General features: G+C 36.3%; 2 protein-coding genes across 3 annotated transcripts in view; one reads left to right on the top strand and one right to left on the bottom strand.

Annotated features, from left to right (window-relative positions):
- The window catches only part of LOC116027379 (kinesin-like protein KIN-4A), a 13,526-nt gene extending 2,369 nt beyond the window's left edge, over nucleotides 1-11,157 (top strand). The window contains exons 2-26 of one of the 2 annotated variants that reach the window (XM_031268966.1): nucleotides 1,501-1,647; nucleotides 1,734-1,883; nucleotides 2,179-2,414; nucleotides 3,228-3,412; nucleotides 3,503-3,627; nucleotides 4,251-4,287; nucleotides 4,625-4,716; nucleotides 4,819-4,929; nucleotides 5,023-5,136; nucleotides 5,229-5,316; nucleotides 5,467-5,579; nucleotides 5,885-5,983; nucleotides 6,068-6,175; nucleotides 6,287-6,403; nucleotides 6,489-6,569; nucleotides 7,099-7,170; nucleotides 7,879-7,972; nucleotides 8,235-8,266; nucleotides 8,348-8,445; nucleotides 8,544-8,642; nucleotides 8,772-8,993; nucleotides 9,385-9,547; nucleotides 9,734-9,880; nucleotides 10,000-10,300; nucleotides 10,703-11,157. In XM_031268966.1, coding sequence (XP_031124826.1) covers nucleotides 1,501-1,647; nucleotides 1,734-1,883; nucleotides 2,179-2,414; nucleotides 3,228-3,412; nucleotides 3,503-3,627; nucleotides 4,251-4,287; nucleotides 4,625-4,716; nucleotides 4,819-4,929; nucleotides 5,023-5,136; nucleotides 5,229-5,316; nucleotides 5,467-5,579; nucleotides 5,885-5,983; nucleotides 6,068-6,175; nucleotides 6,287-6,403; nucleotides 6,489-6,569; nucleotides 7,099-7,170; nucleotides 7,879-7,972; nucleotides 8,235-8,266; nucleotides 8,348-8,445; nucleotides 8,544-8,642; nucleotides 8,772-8,993; nucleotides 9,385-9,547; nucleotides 9,734-9,880; nucleotides 10,000-10,227 — 2,958 coding nt within the window. In that variant the 3' untranslated portion in view covers nucleotides 10,228-10,300; nucleotides 10,703-11,157. Of the gene's footprint in view, nucleotides 1-1,500; nucleotides 1,648-1,733; nucleotides 1,884-2,178; nucleotides 2,415-3,227; nucleotides 3,413-3,502; nucleotides 3,628-4,250; nucleotides 4,288-4,624; nucleotides 4,717-4,818; nucleotides 4,930-5,022; nucleotides 5,137-5,228; nucleotides 5,317-5,466; nucleotides 5,580-5,884; nucleotides 5,984-6,067; nucleotides 6,176-6,286; nucleotides 6,404-6,488; nucleotides 6,570-7,098; nucleotides 7,171-7,878; nucleotides 7,973-8,234; nucleotides 8,267-8,347; nucleotides 8,446-8,543; nucleotides 8,643-8,771; nucleotides 8,994-9,384; nucleotides 9,548-9,733; nucleotides 9,881-9,999; nucleotides 10,306-10,702 lie in introns of both variants that reach the window. The other variant, XM_031268965.1, reaches the window with a different exon arrangement.
- A 1,852-nt stretch (nucleotides 11,158-13,009) lies between these two features.
- On the bottom strand, nucleotides 13,010-15,746 carry LOC116026804 (probable inactive receptor kinase At5g67200). Its single transcript, XM_031268203.1, has 2 exons — nucleotides 14,091-15,746; nucleotides 13,010-13,774 (listed from the first exon to the last, which is right to left on the bottom strand). Exons 1-2 carry the CDS (start codon nucleotides 15,520-15,522, stop codon nucleotides 13,194-13,196), a joined length of 2,013 nt encoding a protein of 670 aa, XP_031124063.1. The 5' UTR covers nucleotides 15,523-15,746; the 3' UTR covers nucleotides 13,010-13,193.
- Between the last annotated feature and the right edge of the window lie 6,502 nt (nucleotides 15,747-22,248).

Genomic DNA, 22,248 nt, shown 5'->3' on the forward strand with positions numbered 1-22,248 from the left:
TTTTTTTTTTTTTTTTTTTTTTTTTTTTTTTTTTTTTTTTTTTTTTTTTTTTTTTTTTTTTTTTTTTTTTTTTTTTTTTTTTTTTTTTTTTTTTTTTTTTTTTTTTTTTTTGTGTTATAACTGAGAGTTACCATGTTTCAATCTGGCCACATACACATTACCTGAATTTTCCTCTGCATTTTACTTAATGTTTGTTTTCTAGCAGTATTGCCTAATAGTAATGCATTTACCTTATTGCTTGATTGATATTTTCTGCATTTTTTTCCTTTTATTTTCCACGGATAATGGAATGATTATAATTTTTTTTTTAATATATGATATTCTAATAGTATTCCTAAATGGTGCATTTACCTTATTGCTTAATTGCAGATATGATCCTTTGTTTGTTTGTTTGTTTTTATTTTATTTTATTTAAATTTTACAAGGATTATTTAATACAGAGTATATTAATATGAAAAGTGTGATTTGCCCCAAGAAAAGCTTAATATATCCGATATATCACAGAGAAGTTATGCTATTGAATATTGATTCTTGACTGGTTTCTTTTCATAATTTAGATCAGTATAATTCTTCTGTGATTAGTCCGGTAATGAAAGTTAAAGCACAGTTGGGAAAATAATAATACAATATGGAGCCATACATGCTGATTATTTCTTTCATCTGCACTACTCTTTTGTTTAAGATTCATTTCTTCAACAATTGATAAGGATCTGAATTCCTGCATATAGTTGGATGTGGAATTCTATCACTACCTTATTCAAATCCTTCCACATCCTCTTGCTTCTTGTTTCTTTTGTGCTTAAACTTTTGGATGATAGATTGCCATCTGGGCATATCTATATCTACTGAATTTTATTAATATAGATTTGACCAAAACTTCGAATCCAAAGAAAAAGGAAGGGATTTTTTCTGCCATTGTTTTAATTTTAAAAAATATGTCTTATCATCTTAATTGTAGATTTTTATATAAGAATCAAAAAGAGAGTGTTACCAACTTGCTTGACACTATTAATATTCTATTGCTGTGCATCGAAATTTATTTGCCACCATCAATGGTTTAAATTCAGTTTCATTGCTTTGTTAACTAAACACAATGACTATCATTGCTTTTGATACTTTCTTTTTCAAGTTGAGAATAATGCTTTCTAGTGTCAACCAATTTGTGATAATCCCTATTTTTACATTTTTGAGTGGAAGTTTAAGTTATATCAAGTAAAAGTATTTAGTTGAACTAAGTTATTGGAAAAAAAGAAAGGAGAAGACTTGTGTTCTATTATATAGAAGGGTTGGAAGCTTTTTGTGGGATTAATGTAGAATCTATTCAAGGGTTTAAATTAAAAAAAAAAAAATTAAAAATGAACACAATTACCGAATGAGTTTATCTGATGCCTTTTCCCCATGGAATATTTCAGGATTGTGCCCAGTTCTAATTGATCAACAATGGGTTGCTATCTATTCTTCTCTTCTCTAACCCTGGTGCTAGTTTTGGTTTTGGTGCAGGTCTTAATTGGATCACATTCCTTTACTTTCGACCATGTTTATGGAAGCACTGGTTCTTCTCCATCCTCTATGTATGAAGAGTGTGTTGCCCCTCTTGTTGATGCCTTGTTTGAAGGATATAATGCCACCGTTCTCGCCTATGGTCAGGTAAAGTGTACACATATATTGAATTCAGTTGTTTTTGCTGGAGTAGACACAGATAACACCCCTTTGTATTATTTGGAACATAACAGACAGGTTCAGGAAAGACTTACACCATGGGTACTGGTTTCAAAGACGGATGCCAAACAGGAATTATTCCCCTAGTTATGAATGCTTTGTTCAACAAAATTGGAACCTTGAAGCACCAGACTGAATTCCACCTGCATGTGTCCTTCATTGAGGTTTACCCATTTCCCATTTTTTGTGTCGAAAGATTGCCATATTTAGCTATAAGTTTGACTTATTTCACTTGATATTTGATAGAAAAAAAAAAAAAGTTGCATCTTTTACCATGAAGTTGTGTTGGTATTTTGACTATTTTCTGTGAATTGAAGTTATATGTGTCTGTGTGTGCATAATTTAAGATTCAATGTTTGAGCTCAACAAAAATACATTGCAATTGTGCGACAGCTTGGCATTATTCTTCGTAGTTTACCACTGTAGCACTTGGGCATGTAAAACTCTTGTTGCATGCAGATACATAAAGAAGAAGTGCGAGATTTGCTGGATCCCAGTTCTCTTAACAGATCAGAAACAGCAAATGGGCATGTTGGGAAACCGTCAATACAAATCCGTGAAACATCCAATGGTGTTATTACATTGGCAGGGTCCACAGAACGTAGTGTCAGAGATCTGAAAGAAATGGCTGATTGCCTTGAGCAAGGGTCACTGAGCAGAGCAACAGCCAGTACTAATATGAACAATCAGTCGAGGTTGATTAATTAATTGTTGTTAGTTTTCTTCATTCTTGAAGTTATTCTATTCTGCAAAAAGTACATGGATTAATCTCTCATTCACTTGTCAACTCTGTATTAGAATGGAGTCATTCATCAGATCTGAGAATTAAGAAAATTGAAAGCTAATTTTTGAATGACTGTTAGTTTTACTGCGGAGCTTTTTGCTACTTTGAATTCCCAAAACAAATACACCTTACTAAGTATGTAAATGAAAAAAAAAAGTGAGTTTACTTAGTTCATATACATTTTGAATGGAGATTTTATCTGTAGAAGTTAATATGAATTTTATGAAATACTTGAATGTTATTGCAAGATTTATCTCATTGTTTCAGATCATGGGATCTTAAATTAGAAAGACATATAACTTGCCATTTAGCAACTTGTTTCTATTTGTGTTTTTAAGCAATTTCTTGTTGTCCTTGATAATTTATGGCCTGTTGATTTCAGAGTAGGTAAGTCTGATATTTTAAATAAAATGCACCTGTAATGTGTAACTCATCTTGGCATTTTGGATCCAGGATTAGCTCTTTTAGATTGAGCTGTATAATTTCCTACTGGAGATCTGTATTGTCATTATTTCTTCCACTTAGTTCTATTTTCACCTTCACAGACTCCAAATGAGTGAAATGGTGTTATCCAATTCTACTATTGCTTACTGTTTCTCTCTTCCTTTAGGTTTATAGAGGAATCTTCACTTTTTATATCAGGAACATATTTCAAATATGTTACTGATAGTGTTGAGTTTCTTATTTTATTTTATTTTTATTTTTTAATTCTTTCCTTTTTCAGTCGCTCACATGCCATCTTCACCATAACAATGGAGCAGATACGCAAGGTGAATCCAATGGTTTCCAGTGATGGAAATAATAATAGCATGACTGAAGAACATCTTTGTGCCAAGTTTCATTTGGTGGATCTTGCTGGATCAGAACGAGCAAAAAGAACTGGATCAGATGGTCTTCGTTTTAAAGAAGGTCGTGAAAACTTTCTTTTTCAGTTATTACCTTCTAGATGATTTGGTCAATTACAAAGTTGGTGGGATGATTTTGACATTTTGTTAACAGGAGTTCACATTAACAAGGGGCTTCTTGCACTAGGAAATGTTATCAGTGCCCTTGGGGATGAGAAAAAGCGGAAAGAAGGTGTCCATGTTCCATATCGAGATAGTAAACTCACTCGGTTATTGCAGGTTTGACATGCTTTTCTGGATAAAATTAAATTCATTATATCTCTCCCTTTCTCATTGTATGTTAGGTAGTTTACGATTTAACATTCTTGTTATTGCTGTTCCTGAGATTCATACATATTCCTATACCATAAACTTAGCCTAACTCACACATGCATATATTTTAAGGACACAGTTCAAAAGAAAATCTCTAGCACCTATTGGTATCAATCTGTAATTTTTATTTCTATGCTTGTTATAATGCATATTCCTGGAATTGTGATAGATTCACTGAATAAATCATATGATGGCTACATTACTCGAACAACATTTTGTTTCACATGCCTAGGATTTGGCAGACAGATAATTGTACCGTTTCATGCAGATTGAACATCCCACATGCCATCATTGTCTTATCTCTGATTTCTTTGCCTTCTTATTTTTCTTTTCTGTTTAGTTTTGCTTCTTAACAATAATATTTTGTTCTCCGTTGCAAAAGATCTTTTAACTCTGGATGAATTTGTAAAATTCAATATACAAGCACATGATCAGAAAAGAAAAGTTGGGAAACTATTTTTATGGGTGTACTTTCAAATTTCGTAATTTGTACAAGTGCTTGCCTAATCAGAGTTTTTTGAAATTAACAGGATTCACTGGGCGGTAACAGTAGAACTGTCATGATAGGTATTTCTAATGAACCTGTTTAATTCTTTTTCACTTTGTTTTTTAACCTTGTAGCTTAGGCTGCTTAGTATTGATATTTTTCCTGGAATATGTGCAACAAGAAAATTGCTTATGCAGTCTTCATTATGCTTTCCTTGGTTAAAGAAAAATAATCCATGGTTATTCTTTAAATTATGTTGAAGATGTACCTAAAAGAAATAAGTGATTCAAATGCATTTAATGCTTATAATTTGTTTCTTCTATCTCCAAGATGCTGTAATTTGTAAGCTTCTTGCTAAAATACTAGTGGATCACTTTGCTGTTTATCCTTATACTTCTGAATTCACATGCTTTACAGCGTGCATTAGCCCTGCTGATATAAATGCTGAAGAAACTCTTAACACTCTAAAGTATGCAAATCGAGCTCGGAATATTCAGAACAAGCCAGTTGTAAGTTTTGAAGAGTGAAGACTGACAATTCATTTCTAATCTCTACCTTTCCATAATGAATGGATTGAAATACATGTTTCTTGATTGTGTTTTATTGATCAGATTAACATCGACCCAGTATCCAATGAGATGCTGAAAATGCGCCAACAACTAGAGTACTTGCAGGCAGAACTCTGTGCCCGAGGGGGAGGTGCTTCATGTGATGAAATACGGGTACACAATTTGTTTGCTATACCTTATTGCTAAGTAGTCTCCATACGAGATGTTAACTGGTGAAGAGGCCTCAACTATAAATTACTTATGCAGGCGCTCAAGAATAGAATTGCTCTTCTTGAAAGTACTAATGAAGAGCTAAGTCGGGAACTACATGAGTACCGCAGCAAATGTGCTGGCACTGAACCATGTGGAGTAGATGCTAAAGTATATCTCTAGAACTTTGTGTACAGAAACCAGTTAAAAGTATGATTTATTGGCAGGGCCATTACATATAAATCTCCTATCTTTATCTTCAGGTAAGTGGTGCTTTTTCTGCAAAAAGTGAAGGGCTAAAAAGGGGGCTACAAAGTATAGAGTCATCTGATTATCCAATGAGTGAAAATGGTACTGTCTTTCTTAGCTCTTTTCCTACTTGCTTGTCAGAATATTCTTTAACGCAACTGTGACTAGGAATAATTATTCCCTGTTTTTCTTTAAAACTATGAATCCATATTCCATTAGTGACTCATTGATCCATTTCTCTATTACTGGTAGGTGATCCTGGAGAAATGGATGATGAAGCAGCAAAAGAATGGGAATATGCTCTTCTGCAAGATTCTATGGGCAAAGAACTAAATGAGTTAAACAGACGTTTGGAAGAAAAAGAGGTAACTTCAAGTGCATTTGAATTCATTTGTCAGTGAGAAACACAATGATTTTTTATCTGTAATGATAAAATGCGTGTATGATTCTATTTACATACACTACAATGCTACATATTTGTATCATTGTATGCCTCACAATATGATTCTGTTTTTCTCATGCTTAGCACTAGTGAAGATAATAGTTTGAAGAAAATCTTAATTATCTAACAATTTTCTTCTTTTTAGTTGCTTTTTCATACTTCTGAAGCTATATAATTAATGCACATCATGACCTAATTTTTACGTATCTCTGTGTGACAATTTCCTAGTCTGAGATGAAGCTTTATGGAGGCGTTGACACAATGGCTCTTAAGCAACATTTTGGAAAGAAAATTTTGGAACTTGAAGAGGAGAAAAGAGCTGTGCAGGTCAAATTAGAAAATTTTACGTGTGCATAATTATCCATGCCTCATTTAACTGATGTCCCTTCTTCACCTGTTTTATTAATGCAGCGAGAAAGAGATCGCTTGTTAGCTGAGGTTGAAAACCTTGCTGCAAATTCTGATGCCCAGAAATTGCGAGATATGCATGCCCAGAAACTCAAATCCCTTGAAGCACAGGTCAGTATCATTCTCATTTTTCTTTTTTTCTTTTTTATTTATTTAAGCGAAACAGATTGAATTTTGCATTTTCTCTTGGCTAAAAGAAGTTTGTATATATATTCACACCAGATACAAGATCTTAAGAAGAAACAGGAGAGCCAGGTTCATCTTGTAAAGCAAAAACAAAAGAGTGATGAAGCTGCAAAAAAATTACAGGATGAAATACAATCAATCAAGGCACAGAAGGTAGGATTTGCAATTCAGTTTCTCCTTTACAAAGAGAATTTCTTGATGCAACGAGTAACGTCGCTCATTATATCTCCTCTCCTAGGTCCAATTGCAACACAAGATTAAACAAGAGGCTGAACAATTTCGGCAATGGAAGGCGTCTAGGGAGAAGGAACTATTGCAGGTATAATTTATTTTGCCTTCACTATATCATTTTTGTTAATTTTTATTTAAATATGTTAGTTATTATTGTTTCCATTACGACCAAAAGTTGGAACTGTACCTCTATATAATTCCCATTGGTGTTACTGATGATATATGCTGGTTTATTATTGGCATATTAAAATACTAGCTACTTAAAGGGTAAAGAAAAAGAAAAGCAATAGAGTCCAAGTAGGCACAAACACCTGATAACCAAAGTACAAGCTTCAAAGCACAAGGTACAACAACCCAATTCTGACTAGATGGAGAGAAGGGACACTAACTATCTTCCACTCTTAATATAAGTAGGAGATTTGCTTATGTAAAGTAACTGACCTTAGAAAAGGATAAATTGTCAGCATGTATATATGCAATGCATGCTTTTGAGGTAAAGGACAAAGATTCCATAGAAGCTCTGTGTTTCAATGTAATTTCTTTTTCACATCTGCATTTAATTGTATGGATTGTTATCACTTTGTATACTTCAAACCACGTTTTTCTTCTAAATGCAGTTAAAGAAGGAGGGGCGAAAAAATGAGCATGAGAGACACAAACTCCAAGCATTGAATCAGCGGCAAAAGATGGTGATAATTTCCTTCCTCCTTTTATATTGCATTTTCATATATTCTTATGATGGGAATTCTGAAGACAAATCAGAAACTAAAGTCCAGAGGAAACCAAAAAATAATTTTTTTTTATAACCTAAAAGCAACAAGTGTCCTCTACACATAGGCATGGCAGTATGATGCATTTTTTAACTGCCTTATGCTCTCTGATGTAAAAAATAATAATCATAAAATAAAAAATTGAGATATTTAGTAAAGTTTATTTGGATCATGGACTAAGAATTATGGGGAATAGGGGATGTTCAATATGTTTTGCCTTAATCAAGAAAAAACAACTTGCTCCCATCATAGGTCTTGTAAAAAAATTTAAGCTTTTCAAATTATGTGGCTCTGACTCTTTTTTAAGCTGCATAAATCTGTTCGCCATACTCAAGTGAACAGAGGAAATGGTGCTTTTCTTGTCCTGTCAAAGATAATTTACTTTCCCATAAAATCCTTGAACAAGATAGATCACTATCTGATATAAATGAAAGTTGAAAATTATGACGAACCATTTTAAGGTGATCAGAATACAGCTTGGAATTTGAATAACATATGTGAGAATTCTATCTTTGCAGATTATATGATTATAGCATGACTATCTTGGCCTAAACAAAAAATGAGCATCAGAAACACTATCTAAAATTCCTGAACAGAATAATTGATGTTCAGGCAAATGTATTTCAGGTTCTCCAGAGAAAGACAGAAGAGGCTGCAATGGCAACCAAGAGGCTGAAAGAGTTGCTAGAAGCACGAAAATCTTCATCACGAGAAAATTCAGGTTACTTTTCCTTTGACTTATGAGCAAAAACAACTCTCTGTACTTTTCTATATTTGTTGAATAAATATTGATTCCTTATTATAGCATTAACAAATGAGTTATCAAGTACAGAGTACTTAGTTGCTTAAGTGAAATGTTCAATCAACTTTCTATTATTTATTACAGAATACTTTTCTTAATTCTGTTCGGCATCAATTTCTATTCTTTATGCATGTCCATCTTTTTCTTTCTAACCCTTTATTTTTCTTCTTTTTCAATCTAGTGAATAGCAATGGAAATGGAGCATACGGACTGGTAATTATTTCTATTTCTGCAATGGTGTGTTCTGCCCAAAACTCTATCTTCAGTGTATTTTACTGTTATGGTTTCATTCAGAACAATGGGAAGTCCTTACAACGTTGGCTTGATAATGAGCTTGAAGTAATGGTCAATGTTCATGAAGTTCGTTACGAGTATGAGAAGCAAAGTCAAGTGTATGTGAACCAATTTTAAATGTTCTCTAATATTAATTACTTTTGTAGTGATTGTTGTTTGGTTTTTACATAGTCATACCTAATTTTTGTGTTTCCAGTCGAGCTGCATTAGCAGATGAGCTAGCTGTTCTGAGACAAGTCGATGAATTTAGGTCAAATGGTATCAGCCCTCCAAGAGGAAAAAATGGTCTCTTTAGGTAAAGACAATATTCTTTTCTGCTTTATCAACTTTTAGATTTTGATTTTGTCTGAAATTCCATACACAGCACTCAATTGCTTGTGTTATTTTACCAAGGTCTTAACATATTTATTTGCATTTGTTTCAGGGCATCTTCAATGTCACCCAATGCTAGAATGGCTAGAATTGCTTCTCTTGAGCAGATGCTAAGCATTTCATCAAACTCACTAGTTTCAATGGCTTCACAGCTTTCAGAAGCAGAAGAACGGGAGCAAGCCTTCAGCAACCGTGGACGTTGGAACCAGCTGCGCTCCATGGGGGATGCAAAAAACTTGCTTCAACATATGTTCAATTCTCTTGCAGACACAAGGTATCTTCCTACTTGCCTTTGCATCTTCCTTTATCCCTTACTCTTATTGTCACCTCATAGAAAATACACCAAAAGCAAGGAATGTAAAAAATGAGAGAGACAGAGGAAATGTGAATGATGGCCTGTCTAAGAAGCTTATATGCATACCTATAGAATGCACATATCCAGACATCCAGTGGTAAAATAGTGTTTATAGAAACTTATTAAATGGATTAACTAAGCAGTCTAAGCTAAGCCTTCTGACCATTTATACAATTATACTGTCCAATATTCTAGTGTCTGCTTAAGGTTCTAGTAGGTAACTGAAATGCTCTTTCCCTCTTTATAGTAGCCTGAAAAAACTCTTTTGTTTGGTCAAAACTAAGCTCTTGTTGTTTCATGCTGTTAATAGGTGCCAAATGTGGGAGAAGGAACTTGAAATCAAGGAAATGAAAGAGCAAATGAAACAATTGATCGGTGTATTGCAACAAAGTGAAATCAAAAGAAAGGAAATTGAGAAGGAGCTGAAATTGAGAGAGCATGCTGTTGCAGTTGCTTCCTCCATGTCAGCTTTGGTACGGTTTCTCATTCTTTTGTTTTATTTCTTACCTTTTTTTGGCTGTCTAATTTGCACCACTGTAAAATTTGTTTTCTTTGTCATGTGTTTTTTTTCTTTATAATTATGATTTCCTTTCTTCTGACTGCATTTTCATTTTCCTTCTTTCCCTCTCTTTCTTGTTATGATGTTACAAATATGACAGGGAAACTCCAACAAGCACTCGGATGATAGCTTGAGCGTTCCCTTATCTCCAGTATCAGTGCCAGCACAAAAACAACTAAAATATACAGCTGGGATTGTAAATGCTTCAGTCAAAGAGTCTGCAGCGTTTATAGACCAAGCACGAAAGGTTGATCTTCTACATTTTTACGATACAGAATTTTTATTTATTTTTTAATATATTGATGCCTATCATTCACTATTCCTGTTTATCTGAAATGGCTGATATTAAACTTTTGATGAGGGAAGATGGTGCCGATGGGACAGCTGTCGATGAAAAAATTAACAATGGTAGGGCAGGGTGGGAGGTTGTGGAGGTGGAAGAGAAGTCATCATCAGTGGCTATTGCAGTTCAAATGGAAATGGCAGAAACCTTGGAGACTCTCTGAATTGATTAGACACAGTGACGAAACCATCATGAGGGCAAAGCCTCATACGCGGACTCTGCCTGATATCGTGTGTAGAAAAAGGCAGTAGCCCGGTTAAGAATGTATATTCTTTTCTTGCCTCGTTCAACCCCTAAATGCACAATAAGGTGCCTGCAAATAAGGTCAGGTAAGAGTTCACTACTCACTTTTTTGTTGGGATTATAAACGGATTTGAAAACTGCATAATAGGGACCAGTTATATATGAAAACCGAAATTGTCTAAAACATGAAACAAATAGCAAAGAATACAATATAGTCACGCAAGCACAACATTAAACAGAAAACAGTTGACCATTTGGCCTTCATTTTGCATATATTCATGGTAATTGTTACACTTAGAGATTGTTTGGTCATCATCATTGTGCTTTTGACCGAGACAAATTCTTGACAAGAATAGATATACATCTTGATGACTGATGGACCCGAAAAATATATAATATTGTGTATGTTATCATCTCATATTCTTGCACTACTGGTCCTTGTGGATTCTAGCCTCGTATATCGCTGAGTTTGACAATGTGCAGGTCGCATTGCGTGTGTCTAGATGTGGATTCAGGCGTAATGGTATAATTTTTTGACGGGGTGAACGAGTTTAGCAAACTTAAACAATAATCAGCAGAGGATGTTGTGAATGTGTTGATTGATGCTACATAGGCCCAACCAAATAATCAGAAGAGAGAGCTGAATGAGGTTTGGATGGTACATATTCAGATTTGTGTATAGATTTGGTGAATAACAAGTGTCTTGAAAGACCAGTTGTTTGTTAGGTCACAGCAACATGCCAGAAAGGTCTTTGATGAATGTTTTTTTTGTCTTCAATCTCATGTTTTTTTTTCCTCAACAAAATTGTGTACATCAGTTGTTATGAGTACATGTTTGGTGAGTTGGGACTTGTTGTATAAATACAATCCAACTAACTTTTTAATGGATTGTAACTTTCATAAATGAGTATGAAATATCAATGTTCTTAGGTAGCAGACTTCAAAGATGATATTCAAAAACAGAGCCCTTTTTGGGTCCAATCAATGTGTCAATAATTCCCTCTTCTCTGTACTGACACAACAGGTTCTTCAAAACTTTAAAAATGTCTGGGACACTGCAATTACTCTGCAGCTACCAGTGCTGGCCCTTATATATATATATATAAAAGTCCATAATCAGATGAGAATCAATCTTAACTTGCGAACTTGTGAAGGATTGCACTGCATCCGGATACGATTGCACCCACAAGGTCCTCCAGGCATGTCTTGGTGCATGGGGTCGAGGTCCGAGAGCTGCACTAACGGGGCTCATTAGAGTCATTCGCCCGCGAACGACAGGGTCACAACGCGAAGATATGCACACTAGGTAGTGGTGGTGGTGGTGGTGGCGGCAGGAATGATTGACTGCTCCACTGCTGTAAACGGAAAATGATTTCCCCAAAAAAAATGAAAGTCATTTTTTGAAAAATCACCTCTATTTTCCATTGACCACATTCCTATTTTCTATTTTCCATTGACCACATTCCTATTTTTCATTGACTTCTATTTTTCCCCTCTAGCCAAACACTGAAAACTCGAAAAATAATTTTCAAAAAGCATTTTTCAGGTTTTCAAACGCACCATTAATAACGATTGAGATTAGTCTTTACTCTGGACTTTTTAAAAAAATGATCATGACCATGTTCTCATTTGATCTTATCATTTTATATTTGCCCAAACAAACTCCATCTCTCTACTTTAAGTAAGCCAACCTACTACCTTCTTTGAAATACAACCACAAAAACCTACTCTCTAGTCTCTAGTCAGTACAGTACACAAGAATGTGTGCTCCACTCACCCACTCTCTCTTCTTACACATAGTGAAGACTGAAATTACTATCCTAGGGATTGTTTGGCTGCTCTCGCCAAGAAAGCACCAACTATCCAAGCCCATCATTTTGACCCTTCATTGTACCAAGCGTTTGACCACGTAGCTTATCATTCCTCCTTGGTTTTATTACTCGATAGGTCAACACAACTGATTAATTTCTTAAAACAAATAAAGAGAAAGTTTAAAACAAGAAAAGGAATGCAAAGAGTCTTTTATACTTTTATTGCCTTGAAAGTAATGGAATTTGAAACCCTTCTTTTCACCCTTCTTCTGGATATTTATACATGAGTTGCTTGATCAAAATAGGAAAGTAATCCCTAAAATCTTAAATCTCTGGTGTAAAATATCGATTACCGTCTAATCTTCTCCAAATTGACTATCAAAAATAAAGGATTAACTTTCTAATTTAGAAAAGGAAAGTATGGATTTAAGAAGAGTAATCCACCCACAAATCTCACTCATTAATGCTTCACTCCTACATAATGGGCCCCTCTCTTATCACCTTTTAGTGCCTTCTCATATTTGTTGATGGAAGGTCTACGATCGACCACTCCACTTGAGTTTGACCATTAGATTACTCCAGAACTGACTATTTGGTTGCTAGTACTCTTACCATCACCCCCGATTGATCACTACCTAACTCGAGTGATTAGCCACATGCCATAATTTATTACTGTTTCTCTCCAAGTTCATCTATCAGTGACTCTTTAGTTTTAACGTAAATCTAACCATTCTCAACACCTCTAACCAGCCCAGTACCTTATCAAAGCTACAATCACACATCCTCTCTTTCATTATTTTGTTTCATTTTGAAACCCATTTCACCCCACCACACATTGGAAAGAAAAATATAAACCTAATGTAAGTTAAGACAAAAATAGCTCTATCTCAAATTCTCAATCTTGTTGTAATCATCTTTAACTTTTAGCTACATGTGATATGATGCTTTATATGATTATTATTATAATTACAACAAGATATTACATATCAAATCTTGATCATTACATTGAGATTCAAATTTTGCTGTTAAAAAATTGCACCACATGAGTAAAAAATCATACCACTATAATTGAACAATTTTAACTTATATGGGATAATGGGCACCATCTATACCCATTTCATGACCTACTCAAATTAAATAAAAATAGTATATAGTACAATCATTTAAGTCCCTGTAATAAGTAGGTCCATTTCTTGACAGTCTTCCATGATCACACCATCTTTGATCTCCTGTATCATCTTCAACACTTGCCACATATCCGGCCGCTGCTCCGGCGAGCTAATCCGGCAAGCCAAACCCACTTCAAGGATCATTTCCGTCCGGTCCCCGTTTTCTCCGCCGCCGCCGTCTTCCCTGACGGCCCTCACCCACTCCGCCATTTCCTCCGGCGGGAGAAACGGGTGCTCCGGCGGGGGTTTCCCGGTGAGGATCTCTAGCAGGAGAACGCCGAAGGAGAAAACGTCGGACTTGGTGGTGGGGCGGCGGTGGCGGTTTGAGCGGCGGAGTTCGGGGGCCTTGTAGGCGGCGGAATTGGGGATTTGGTCTTCGTCGTCGGAGATGGGGGCGGCGAGGACGGAGAGACAGTAGTCGGAAAGGCAGGCCTCGAAGTCGGATCCGAGGAGGATGTTTGAGGGTTTGAGGTTGCCGTGGACTAGGCGCCATGCTTGGTGGATGTAAGAGAGCGCTTGCGCTACATCCTCCGCTATTTTCAGGCATGATGTCCAGTGTAGCGGCTTCGCTGTACCTGGAACAAAGTTGATCAGACTATTCAGTAATCACCAAATTATAAGTTCTACCCTTAATAAAAATAATTTATTTATCTTTTTAATCTGAGTTGGTCAGTCATGGATAACATAAATTAATTTATTTTATTATAATTTTATCAGTTAGGGTCACAATATAAGATTTATACAATACATACTTTTGCATAATAAGGAATAATTGTGAATTTCTTTAATCACTCCTTTGAGTACTATTGACTCTGTAACAATTAGACTAATGGGATTTTCTATGATGAATATTTATAGTAATTAAAATGTGATAATTAGGAAGGTGATTACCATGGATAAGAGAATGAAGGTTGCCATTGCGGTGGTAATCATACACCAAAATCCTCTCTTCATTGGCATGAAAATAAGCTCTTAGAGCAACCAAATTGGGATGTCTCAATTTGCCCACCGATTCCATGTGCCGTTCAAAATCATCCTTATTCGTGCCCCCCACTTTTCCGGCGTCCAATCTCTTCACGCAAACCACCGCCCGGTTATCCAGCACCGCCTTGTACGTCGTCGCCATTGTTCCTCTCCCAAGAAGCTCCGCCGACGCCGTCATCAGCTGCTCCAGCGTGTACGCCGCCGCCTCGCCCGCGCAGAACACTAAGTTCCCGCTCTTCCCCATTTTCAACATTCCTTCTTTCACTTTCTTAGCCTTCTCTTCCTCCTCCTCCTCGATTCTCGTCGCCACCCTATCGGCGGCGCTGCTGCTAGACTCCGGTGGCGGTTTTCGAGCGGAGGAGGAGGAGATTTGATTGCCGCCGCCGGCCATCTTTCTGGTGGCCAGGGCGAAACAGAGGATTGCGCAAACGAGTGCTAAAGAGCCCATAGCTGAAACCGCGATGATGATAAAGGATTTGTTGGACGGTTTTTTCCTGACGCTGTATAGCCCGGCAGCGTTTTGTGCCGCCGCGTTTTGACTGAGCGCCGCCGTGGGCGGCGGCGGCTTTGCGGCGGAGATAGACCGGGGAAAAAATGGCTGAACCGAATGGCATTCTTTTCCGACTATCTTACCGCAGAGTCCTTTGTTGGAGAAAAATGATGAGTTATTGAACCGGGATAAAGTCAGGGTAACCGGAACCGGACCGGAGAGTCTATTGAGCGAAATGTTAAATGTCTCGAGATTAGTGAGGTTGAGAGGCGGGACGGGACCGTTGAGAAGATTGGATTCCAGCCGGAGATTCTCCAGCTGATCTAGACCGTTGATTCCATCCGGGACGGGTCCGGCGAGCTGGTTGTGGGAGAGATCGAGCGTTCTGAGCCGCCGGAGATCAGAAATCGACGGCGGAATCGCGCCGCTAAACAAATTATGGTCAAGAAACAGGAATTTCAGGCGACCCAAACCGGAAAGATCGGGAATTGGTCCCGTTAACAAGTTCCGCCGGAGACTCAGTACCCGGAGCCGATCAAGCTCCGACAGAGTTCCCGGCGCAAATCCGCCGGAAAGACCCACCCCTTGAAAAACAACCCTCACAACCCTCCCTCGACCACACCGAACTCCACTCCACTGACAAAACGCCACGCCGGAGCTATTATCCGAAGAAAACCCAATAAGCTTCCCGTCCAAATCCGCCTTCTCCTTGAACGCCAACAATGCAGAGGCATCTGAATGGATAAACAAAGCAGACGCCGCCGGCGAATGATCAGAAATAGAAACACTAATTCCAAAGAGTTGCAGTATTGCCACCACTAATACTACTAATTCCGCCGCCGCCGCCATTTTTAACGGGAACGAGCTTAATAAGGTGGAAATGAGAATTTGAAGAAAGGTGTGGGGTTTTTGTGGGATGGGATCAGATGTGCATTAATGGAGTAGGGTTTAATTAGGTGTTTAGCTGTGAAGGAGAGGGAAGTGAAGTGCATGGCACAGTGAGGATCACGTGAAAGTACCGAAAAGGGAAAAGGGAAAGAAAAACGAAAGAAACAAAGAAAAGAGGTAAAAAATAATATCAGCTGAAAACATAAAAACAGAGAGAAGATGGAGGTGGGTGAATAGTTTAGTATAGTATGTTATCTGGTGTACGTACGTGCAATTACTGGAACAGAACATTGTACTATATTTATGAGCTAAGAAAGTTAATAAATAACGTTTGCATCTAGTATATCTTGGACCCTAAATTATGCACTATTTCTTTTATTTCATGTTTATTCTCTTGTTTTGCTTGTTAATTTCTTAAAACTAGTGCCTAGCTAGCTAGTTGCTAATTATTATATATTGTGTGTCATAGCCCCTAATCCCAAGAACACAACAAAACACAAGGGTTGCCCATAGTTCGTTACACCGTATATATGCATGCATGGTTGCCCTTTGTTCACAACAAACCTGCTCAAATCAAGAAGGCCAAGTCAATAAACAACTCTTTTGAAGGTCAAACATGAAGCATTGTGATTAGTAATTAAGTCAATTGTCCAACCAATTTCGTTAGGATTACCCTTATATTAATGCCGTCTTGGATCTATTTGTCAATTTGAACTCTAAACTTTAGGTTGTAATTGAGTTGTGTTTGAAAAACATCAATTTTAATCCCTCAATTATGTTGGCCTATTCCTTTCAATCCTGATCTTTCTGCCATTGTTGCGCTTATTTTACAAAGACACAAAAACAAAAACAAAAACAAAAAACAAAAAATTATGATTTTCATCACTTGAATAATGAAACCGTAAATTGGACAAAGGACAATGATGAATGAATAACTGGAGACTTAGAGAGTATATAATTTGATGTGCTATACAATAACTTTAGTTATGCGGAAACTCTTAAAAATTAGCCTTTTTGCATTTCAAAAGCATTTTATGCTAAATTTATACAGACTTCATACAACATTTTAAATCTATTTTTCTAATTTTAAAATTTTTAAATGTGCTTTTCCTAAAAAGAAACCAGCAAGTATGTATATATATATTCCTTTCTTGTGTGTTAGGCACATAATTTATCTACATTTATTTATTACAATACAAAAAAAAAGGATCAAAACTATAAAGCCAATTAAAATATATTTAAAAATAAAATAAAAGATTAAAAATTCAAGAAATTTAACATGCTACACTAATAAGCAAGAAGTATCCTCAATCTGTGAGATTTACCGTGAACAAAATAAGGTGGTTTATGTTCTTGCCAATCTTGAAACTTACCAGTTGACTAATTGAACGAATCGCGAGACCTGCCCTTTGGGTGGTAAAGATGCTCTCCTCAATGATTTGGTATGAGCCACTAGTGTTCGTAGAGTGAGGGAAAGCAATTAGAACTCGGTCCCTCGGGTCCCCTCCCAATTGTTCCAAAAAAACAAAAAAAAAAGAAGTAGCAAGAAGTAAATTATGGATTCAAATTCAGGCTTCTGAATTTGGGCTTGTAAAATCAATCTAGACCTAATGGGCTTGTCCATATTTTACAATCTTATTTTGAGGGCCCAACTGCATACATTATTTATGGGCTTTACACATCCATTTGACAAGTACGAGATTCCACATACAACAAATGTTTCTTGAGCCTTATGTTTCACTACAAGTTATAAACATGTGCAATGAAAAAAAAATACAATGAACAACAAAAAGGATAGTGAATTGTATAATAAAAATAAATGTAAAACTACATAATTTTATAATTAGTATGAGGAAAAAATTATAAAATATAATATAAATAAATAATTTATAATGTAAAATTGGAAATAATTGTAAGTGTAAAAAAAAAAAAAAAGAGTAAGCATAATGTATAAGTTATTAAAAACACTCTCATTGGCAACATTTTATGAAAAAGAGAAAAAGACAAGATGTGGAAAGATTCTATGATTGTATAAAAAAGTAACATATTTTCTATTAGTGTTATAGTCCTACTCTCATTGGCTTTTATATATTTTAGTATTTTGTAGATATTAGAAATTAGAAATTAATGTTAGTATTATGTTTGAAAAAATGGAATTAAATTTAAATAGGAGTAAGATTGATACGATCCCACATCGGCTCCACAAGAGATTGTGGAGTGGTACTTAAGTTGGGGCCAAACCTCCACTCATGAGCTAGCTTTTGTGGTGGAGTTAGGGTCTTGGCTTGAGTGCCATATCATTGGTGCTTTCATTGAGAGGCCGGAGTGTGGTGGGAAAGGGCTACCTGGAAGAGGGCTGCCCGATGCTTGATAAGGTTCAAAGGGAACCGGGAAGAGTCCGGAGTGAAAGTTATCCAGAGTGAAGCCATCCGCTCATCCGGTGCCGACTTAGCGGAGGGGGCGAGTCCGGAGTGAAAGCTATCCAGAGTGAAGCCATCCGCTCATCCGGTGCCGACTTAGCGGAGGGGGCGACCTAGAAAAGGGCTACCTGGTGCCGAGAAGAGGGGAACCGGGAAGAGTCCGGAGTGAAAGCTATCCAGAGTGCGGAGGGGGCGACCTAGAAAAGGGCTACCTGGTGCCGAGAAGAGGGGAACCGGGAAGAGTCCGGAGTGAAAGCTATCCAGAGTGAAGCCATCCACTCATCCGGTGCCGGCTTAGCGGAGGGGGTGACCTCGAAAAGGGCTACCTGGTGCCGAGAAGAGTCCGGAGTCCGGAGTGTGAGCCGTCTAGAGTAATCCGCCGCGAACGTCGGCTTCTCAAGGGGTGGGCAATGATACGATCCCACATCGGCTCCACAAGAGATTGTGGAGTGATACTTAAGTTGGGGTCAAACCTCCACTCATGAGCTAGCTTTTGTGATGGAGTTCAGCTTCTCAAGGGGTGGGCAATGATACGATCCCACATCGGCTCCACAAGAGATTGTGGAGTGATACTTAAGTTGGGGTCAAACCTCCACTCATGAGCTGGAGTGATACTTAAGTTGGGGTCAAACCTCCACTCATGAGCTAGCTTTTGTGTTAAGTTGGGGTCAAACCTCCACTCATGAGCTAGCTTTTGTGGTGGAGTTAGGGTCTTGACTTGAGTGTCGTATCAAAGATCTACCACTTTGGAGCACTTAGAAAGCGAATTGCTAATAGAATTGCAATGTCAAAGAATCAATTCTTATATGTGTATGTCATATTGCAGAATTTTGAGGTAGACATTTTTCTTGAGTAAGAGTTGCTATAAGTTCTTTTTTTTTTTTTAAACCCCGAATGCATACGATATTTTTGGATAGTTTTTACATACTTTTGCTTTCTAACTCGTGCGTGTTAACTGAATTTGTGAAAATGGTACCATATTCAAATGATCAAAAGTAATTCTTTTTTTTTATATAGAAAAAAAATATTTCTTATCCTTTCTGATGTGGCTTCTATTCATTGGGTGCCATGTAAAATATGATCAACAATGGTCCCAAGTGAGAAAAAGACAAAAGCCCCCTTATTTGACTTAGACATAATTTTCTCTCCATATCCCTAAAGTCTGCAAATCACAGATCCTGTTGTTATACCTACAAATTTTTAACAAACTCCATGCATTTCCTTTGAAAGAAAATATATATATACTAAACTCCATGCATTTCCTTTGAAAGAAAATATATATATACTAGAAGTCTAGAGGAGACATAGAATCTTTGATTTTTTTGATAATTGGACATTTGGAATGTCACTTGGACCACTTATAATTTCTTCCATTATCTATTATTAAATATCATTATGAAAAATATTTAACGAAATAAAATCTCATCGATATACGAACTTTAAGACCTTATTTAGTTTATCTTAAAAAGAAAAAGATAAGCATAAGGAAAAAATAAGAGAAGATTCATATAATTGAAGTGTAAGTTCTAGCGCTCTACTTAAACTATAAATGGATTTGAACTCTCTCTGAATAAGGTTCGATTGAGCTTTAGCTAGATTAGTCTTATTATATGAGATTCGAATGCCATTGTAATATGCTAAAAATAAAAATCAAACTTTTTTTTTAATTGAAAGAGGTAGATCAACTCAATTAAAAAACTAAATTGGCTATAGAAAAGACAACACTTTTATTATTATATTTAGAGAATATTACATTTTTGTCCATCAATTATTGGTTGTTAGTCAATGCATCTACGTACTCTTAATATTTTTTTTACAAATGCTTTCTTCCCATTGTCACTATCATTGCCAAATCGGCACTTGACTTGTAAGAGCTCAAAAATATTGTATACATTTAAAATTTTTTTAAACAATCTCTAATTTCTCTCTCTCTCTCTCTTTATCACTTCAATCATTGTTCAATAGAAGGAAGAATTGGCGCAATAACAGAGAAAATCCCAACCGAATTAGTCGATCATTTGTAACAAGCTCAAGAAGTTGACCCAGAAAGACCTACCTAGCTACCAGTCTTATTAGCGCTTCACAAATATTCTATTCAATCTAAAAATGTTTAATCGATATAATGTTTAAAAACTATTCTCGCCCCAGATCTAATATACACTATCAATATTTGTCATCCACTAAAATGAAAAATTGGAAAAGGGTGATGAAAATGCATAGGATACCATGGCCTAAGAGTGTTGAGCTTTGCTCGCCTTTCTCATTATTGACCACAAATGGACAAGGAAGAGAACGAAGGCCAATGGTGGAAGTTATCTACTTGGCTCAAGCTAGCCACTCCAATCTCGAAAACTCGACAAATGTGAGCCACCCACAATATTTATAACCTTTATTATATTTCAACCAAACAAACAATTAGGTTCAGAGTTTCATTTATACCATAGAAAAAGTTGGCACCTTAGCTTAATTGGTAGTTTGGTACATACACCACATGGCCTACTACGATTTTATGTTGGGTGGATGGGAGATGGTTTCACAATATTTTGAATTTCAAAATTTGAAGAAAATTAAAGGAGTATGCAGCTTTGAATCTCCTTGTCCCATTTCAATTTTTTGGTGTATTTATCTGGTTTAAAACGTTTTAAATTTACCAATATAACCTTGTGATTTAGTGCTATGCAGTGACTAATGTTCTATAATTTGTTAATTTCACCCTTAGGTTAATCTGTTTACAACTTTAGAGACATCTAGTTAGCCAAATAAAGAAAATATTGTTTTTGCTCCATCTCACAAATCTGGAATATAGACAACTTTTTCTGGACCCATAAGATAAAAATGTTATATACATGTTGGAGTCTGGACCCACAAGATGAAAATGGCTTATCCATGCGCTACTCTGTTCACAACTTTAGAGACATCTAGTTTGCTAACTCCCTCTCACAAATTTTGAATGTAGATAATTTTTTCTGGACCTACAAAATAAAAATGTCCTACCCATATTTGTCACACCCGGAAGTACTAGACAACTTTTTCTAAACCCACGAGATAAAAATGTCATATACATATTTAAAATATACGCAATTTTTACGATGCCTGCCTTTGCAAAGTGTACAATTTCATAATTCAATTCAGACATGTCCCCTTCTCTAATCTCTATCAATAGTCTACATACTTATTTTTGAATCTAATTCCCCCTCTACATTAGTGAAACCTTTTCTTTGATTAGTATCTTTTAAACTTTTGATGTGAAATTGTCGTACTATTTTTACCAAAAAAGAAAAAGAAAATTGTTAGCAAGAGTGCAGGGTCACATGTTATCAACTCCACTTTTGTACTTTGACTTCTGTTGTATATGCCTAGCGCAAATTATGGTGTTTGGTCAATGAGTAGATTACCAAAAGTTTTATCTTACTACACATCTCTTATACGACACTATTTTTTATCTTTTGTGTCATTTTTTTAAAAATATATAAAATATATTTTTTTATCATATTATTTGCATTTGAAAAAAAATAAGAGAAAAAACAGGAGAATAACCAAAAAACAAAAAAAAAAAAAAAAAACTCAAATTATCGTTGTTGATTTTATCGGAGTTGACCCAACATAAATCTTACTAATCGTGCACTAAGGCTATTTTGGCAAAGATTATGGATTCAATTCAGAATGGTGTGAAATCAAAGTTAGTTGACTATGGCCTCGCAGGTCTTTCCAGAACTATCCGAGAGGTATACACATGCTCACAATCCAGCCAGTTGCAATTTGTAACCTTCTATTAGATGATGTTGTTGGGCACCCCTTGTGGCGCAATTTAGTCTTAGATGATGTTGTTGGGCACCCCTTGTGGCGCAATTTAGTCTATAGTAGCTAGCCCCTGTACGTGAACAATTGGGTATCCCCCTTCCAATTCAAATAAAAAAAAAAGAACAATTGGGTATCCCCCTTCCAATTCAAATAAAAAAAAAAAATTTACCTCGCTCCGGGAGGCACGAGAGCTAGCTCAGGGGAAATCGTCACTTGTGAGAATCGAACCGGGGTTCTCCCAAAATTCCTCCTCACAAAGAGAGCTCACTTGCCACTTGAGCTACCCCATTGGATTGACTCGAGTTAAATGTGTTGATTCAAGAAAATGGATTTTTAACCAAACAAAAGACTGACAATAGAGAATTAAATTAGCCTCAAGATCAACTCACCGAGAGGTATACACATGCTCACAATCCAGCCAGTTGCAATTTGTAACCTTCTATTAGATGATGTTGTTGGGCACCCC

Source organism: Ipomoea triloba, chromosome 8 (genome assembly GCF_003576645.1).
Source record: "Ipomoea triloba cultivar NCNSP0323 chromosome 8, ASM357664v1".
In the NCBI taxonomy this organism is placed as follows: Eukaryota; Viridiplantae; Streptophyta; class Magnoliopsida; order Solanales; family Convolvulaceae; genus Ipomoea; species Ipomoea triloba.

Coding starts and splice junctions, on each gene's coding strand:
- LOC116026804 (XM_031268203.1), bottom strand. CDS start 15,522: ATGGCGGCGGCGGCGGAATTAGTAGTATTAGTGGTGGCAATACTGCAA. Junction 13,775..14,090: donor CCTTCATTCTCTTATCCATG/GTAATCACCTTC, acceptor ACTTTGTTCCAG/GTACAGCGAAGCCGCTACAC.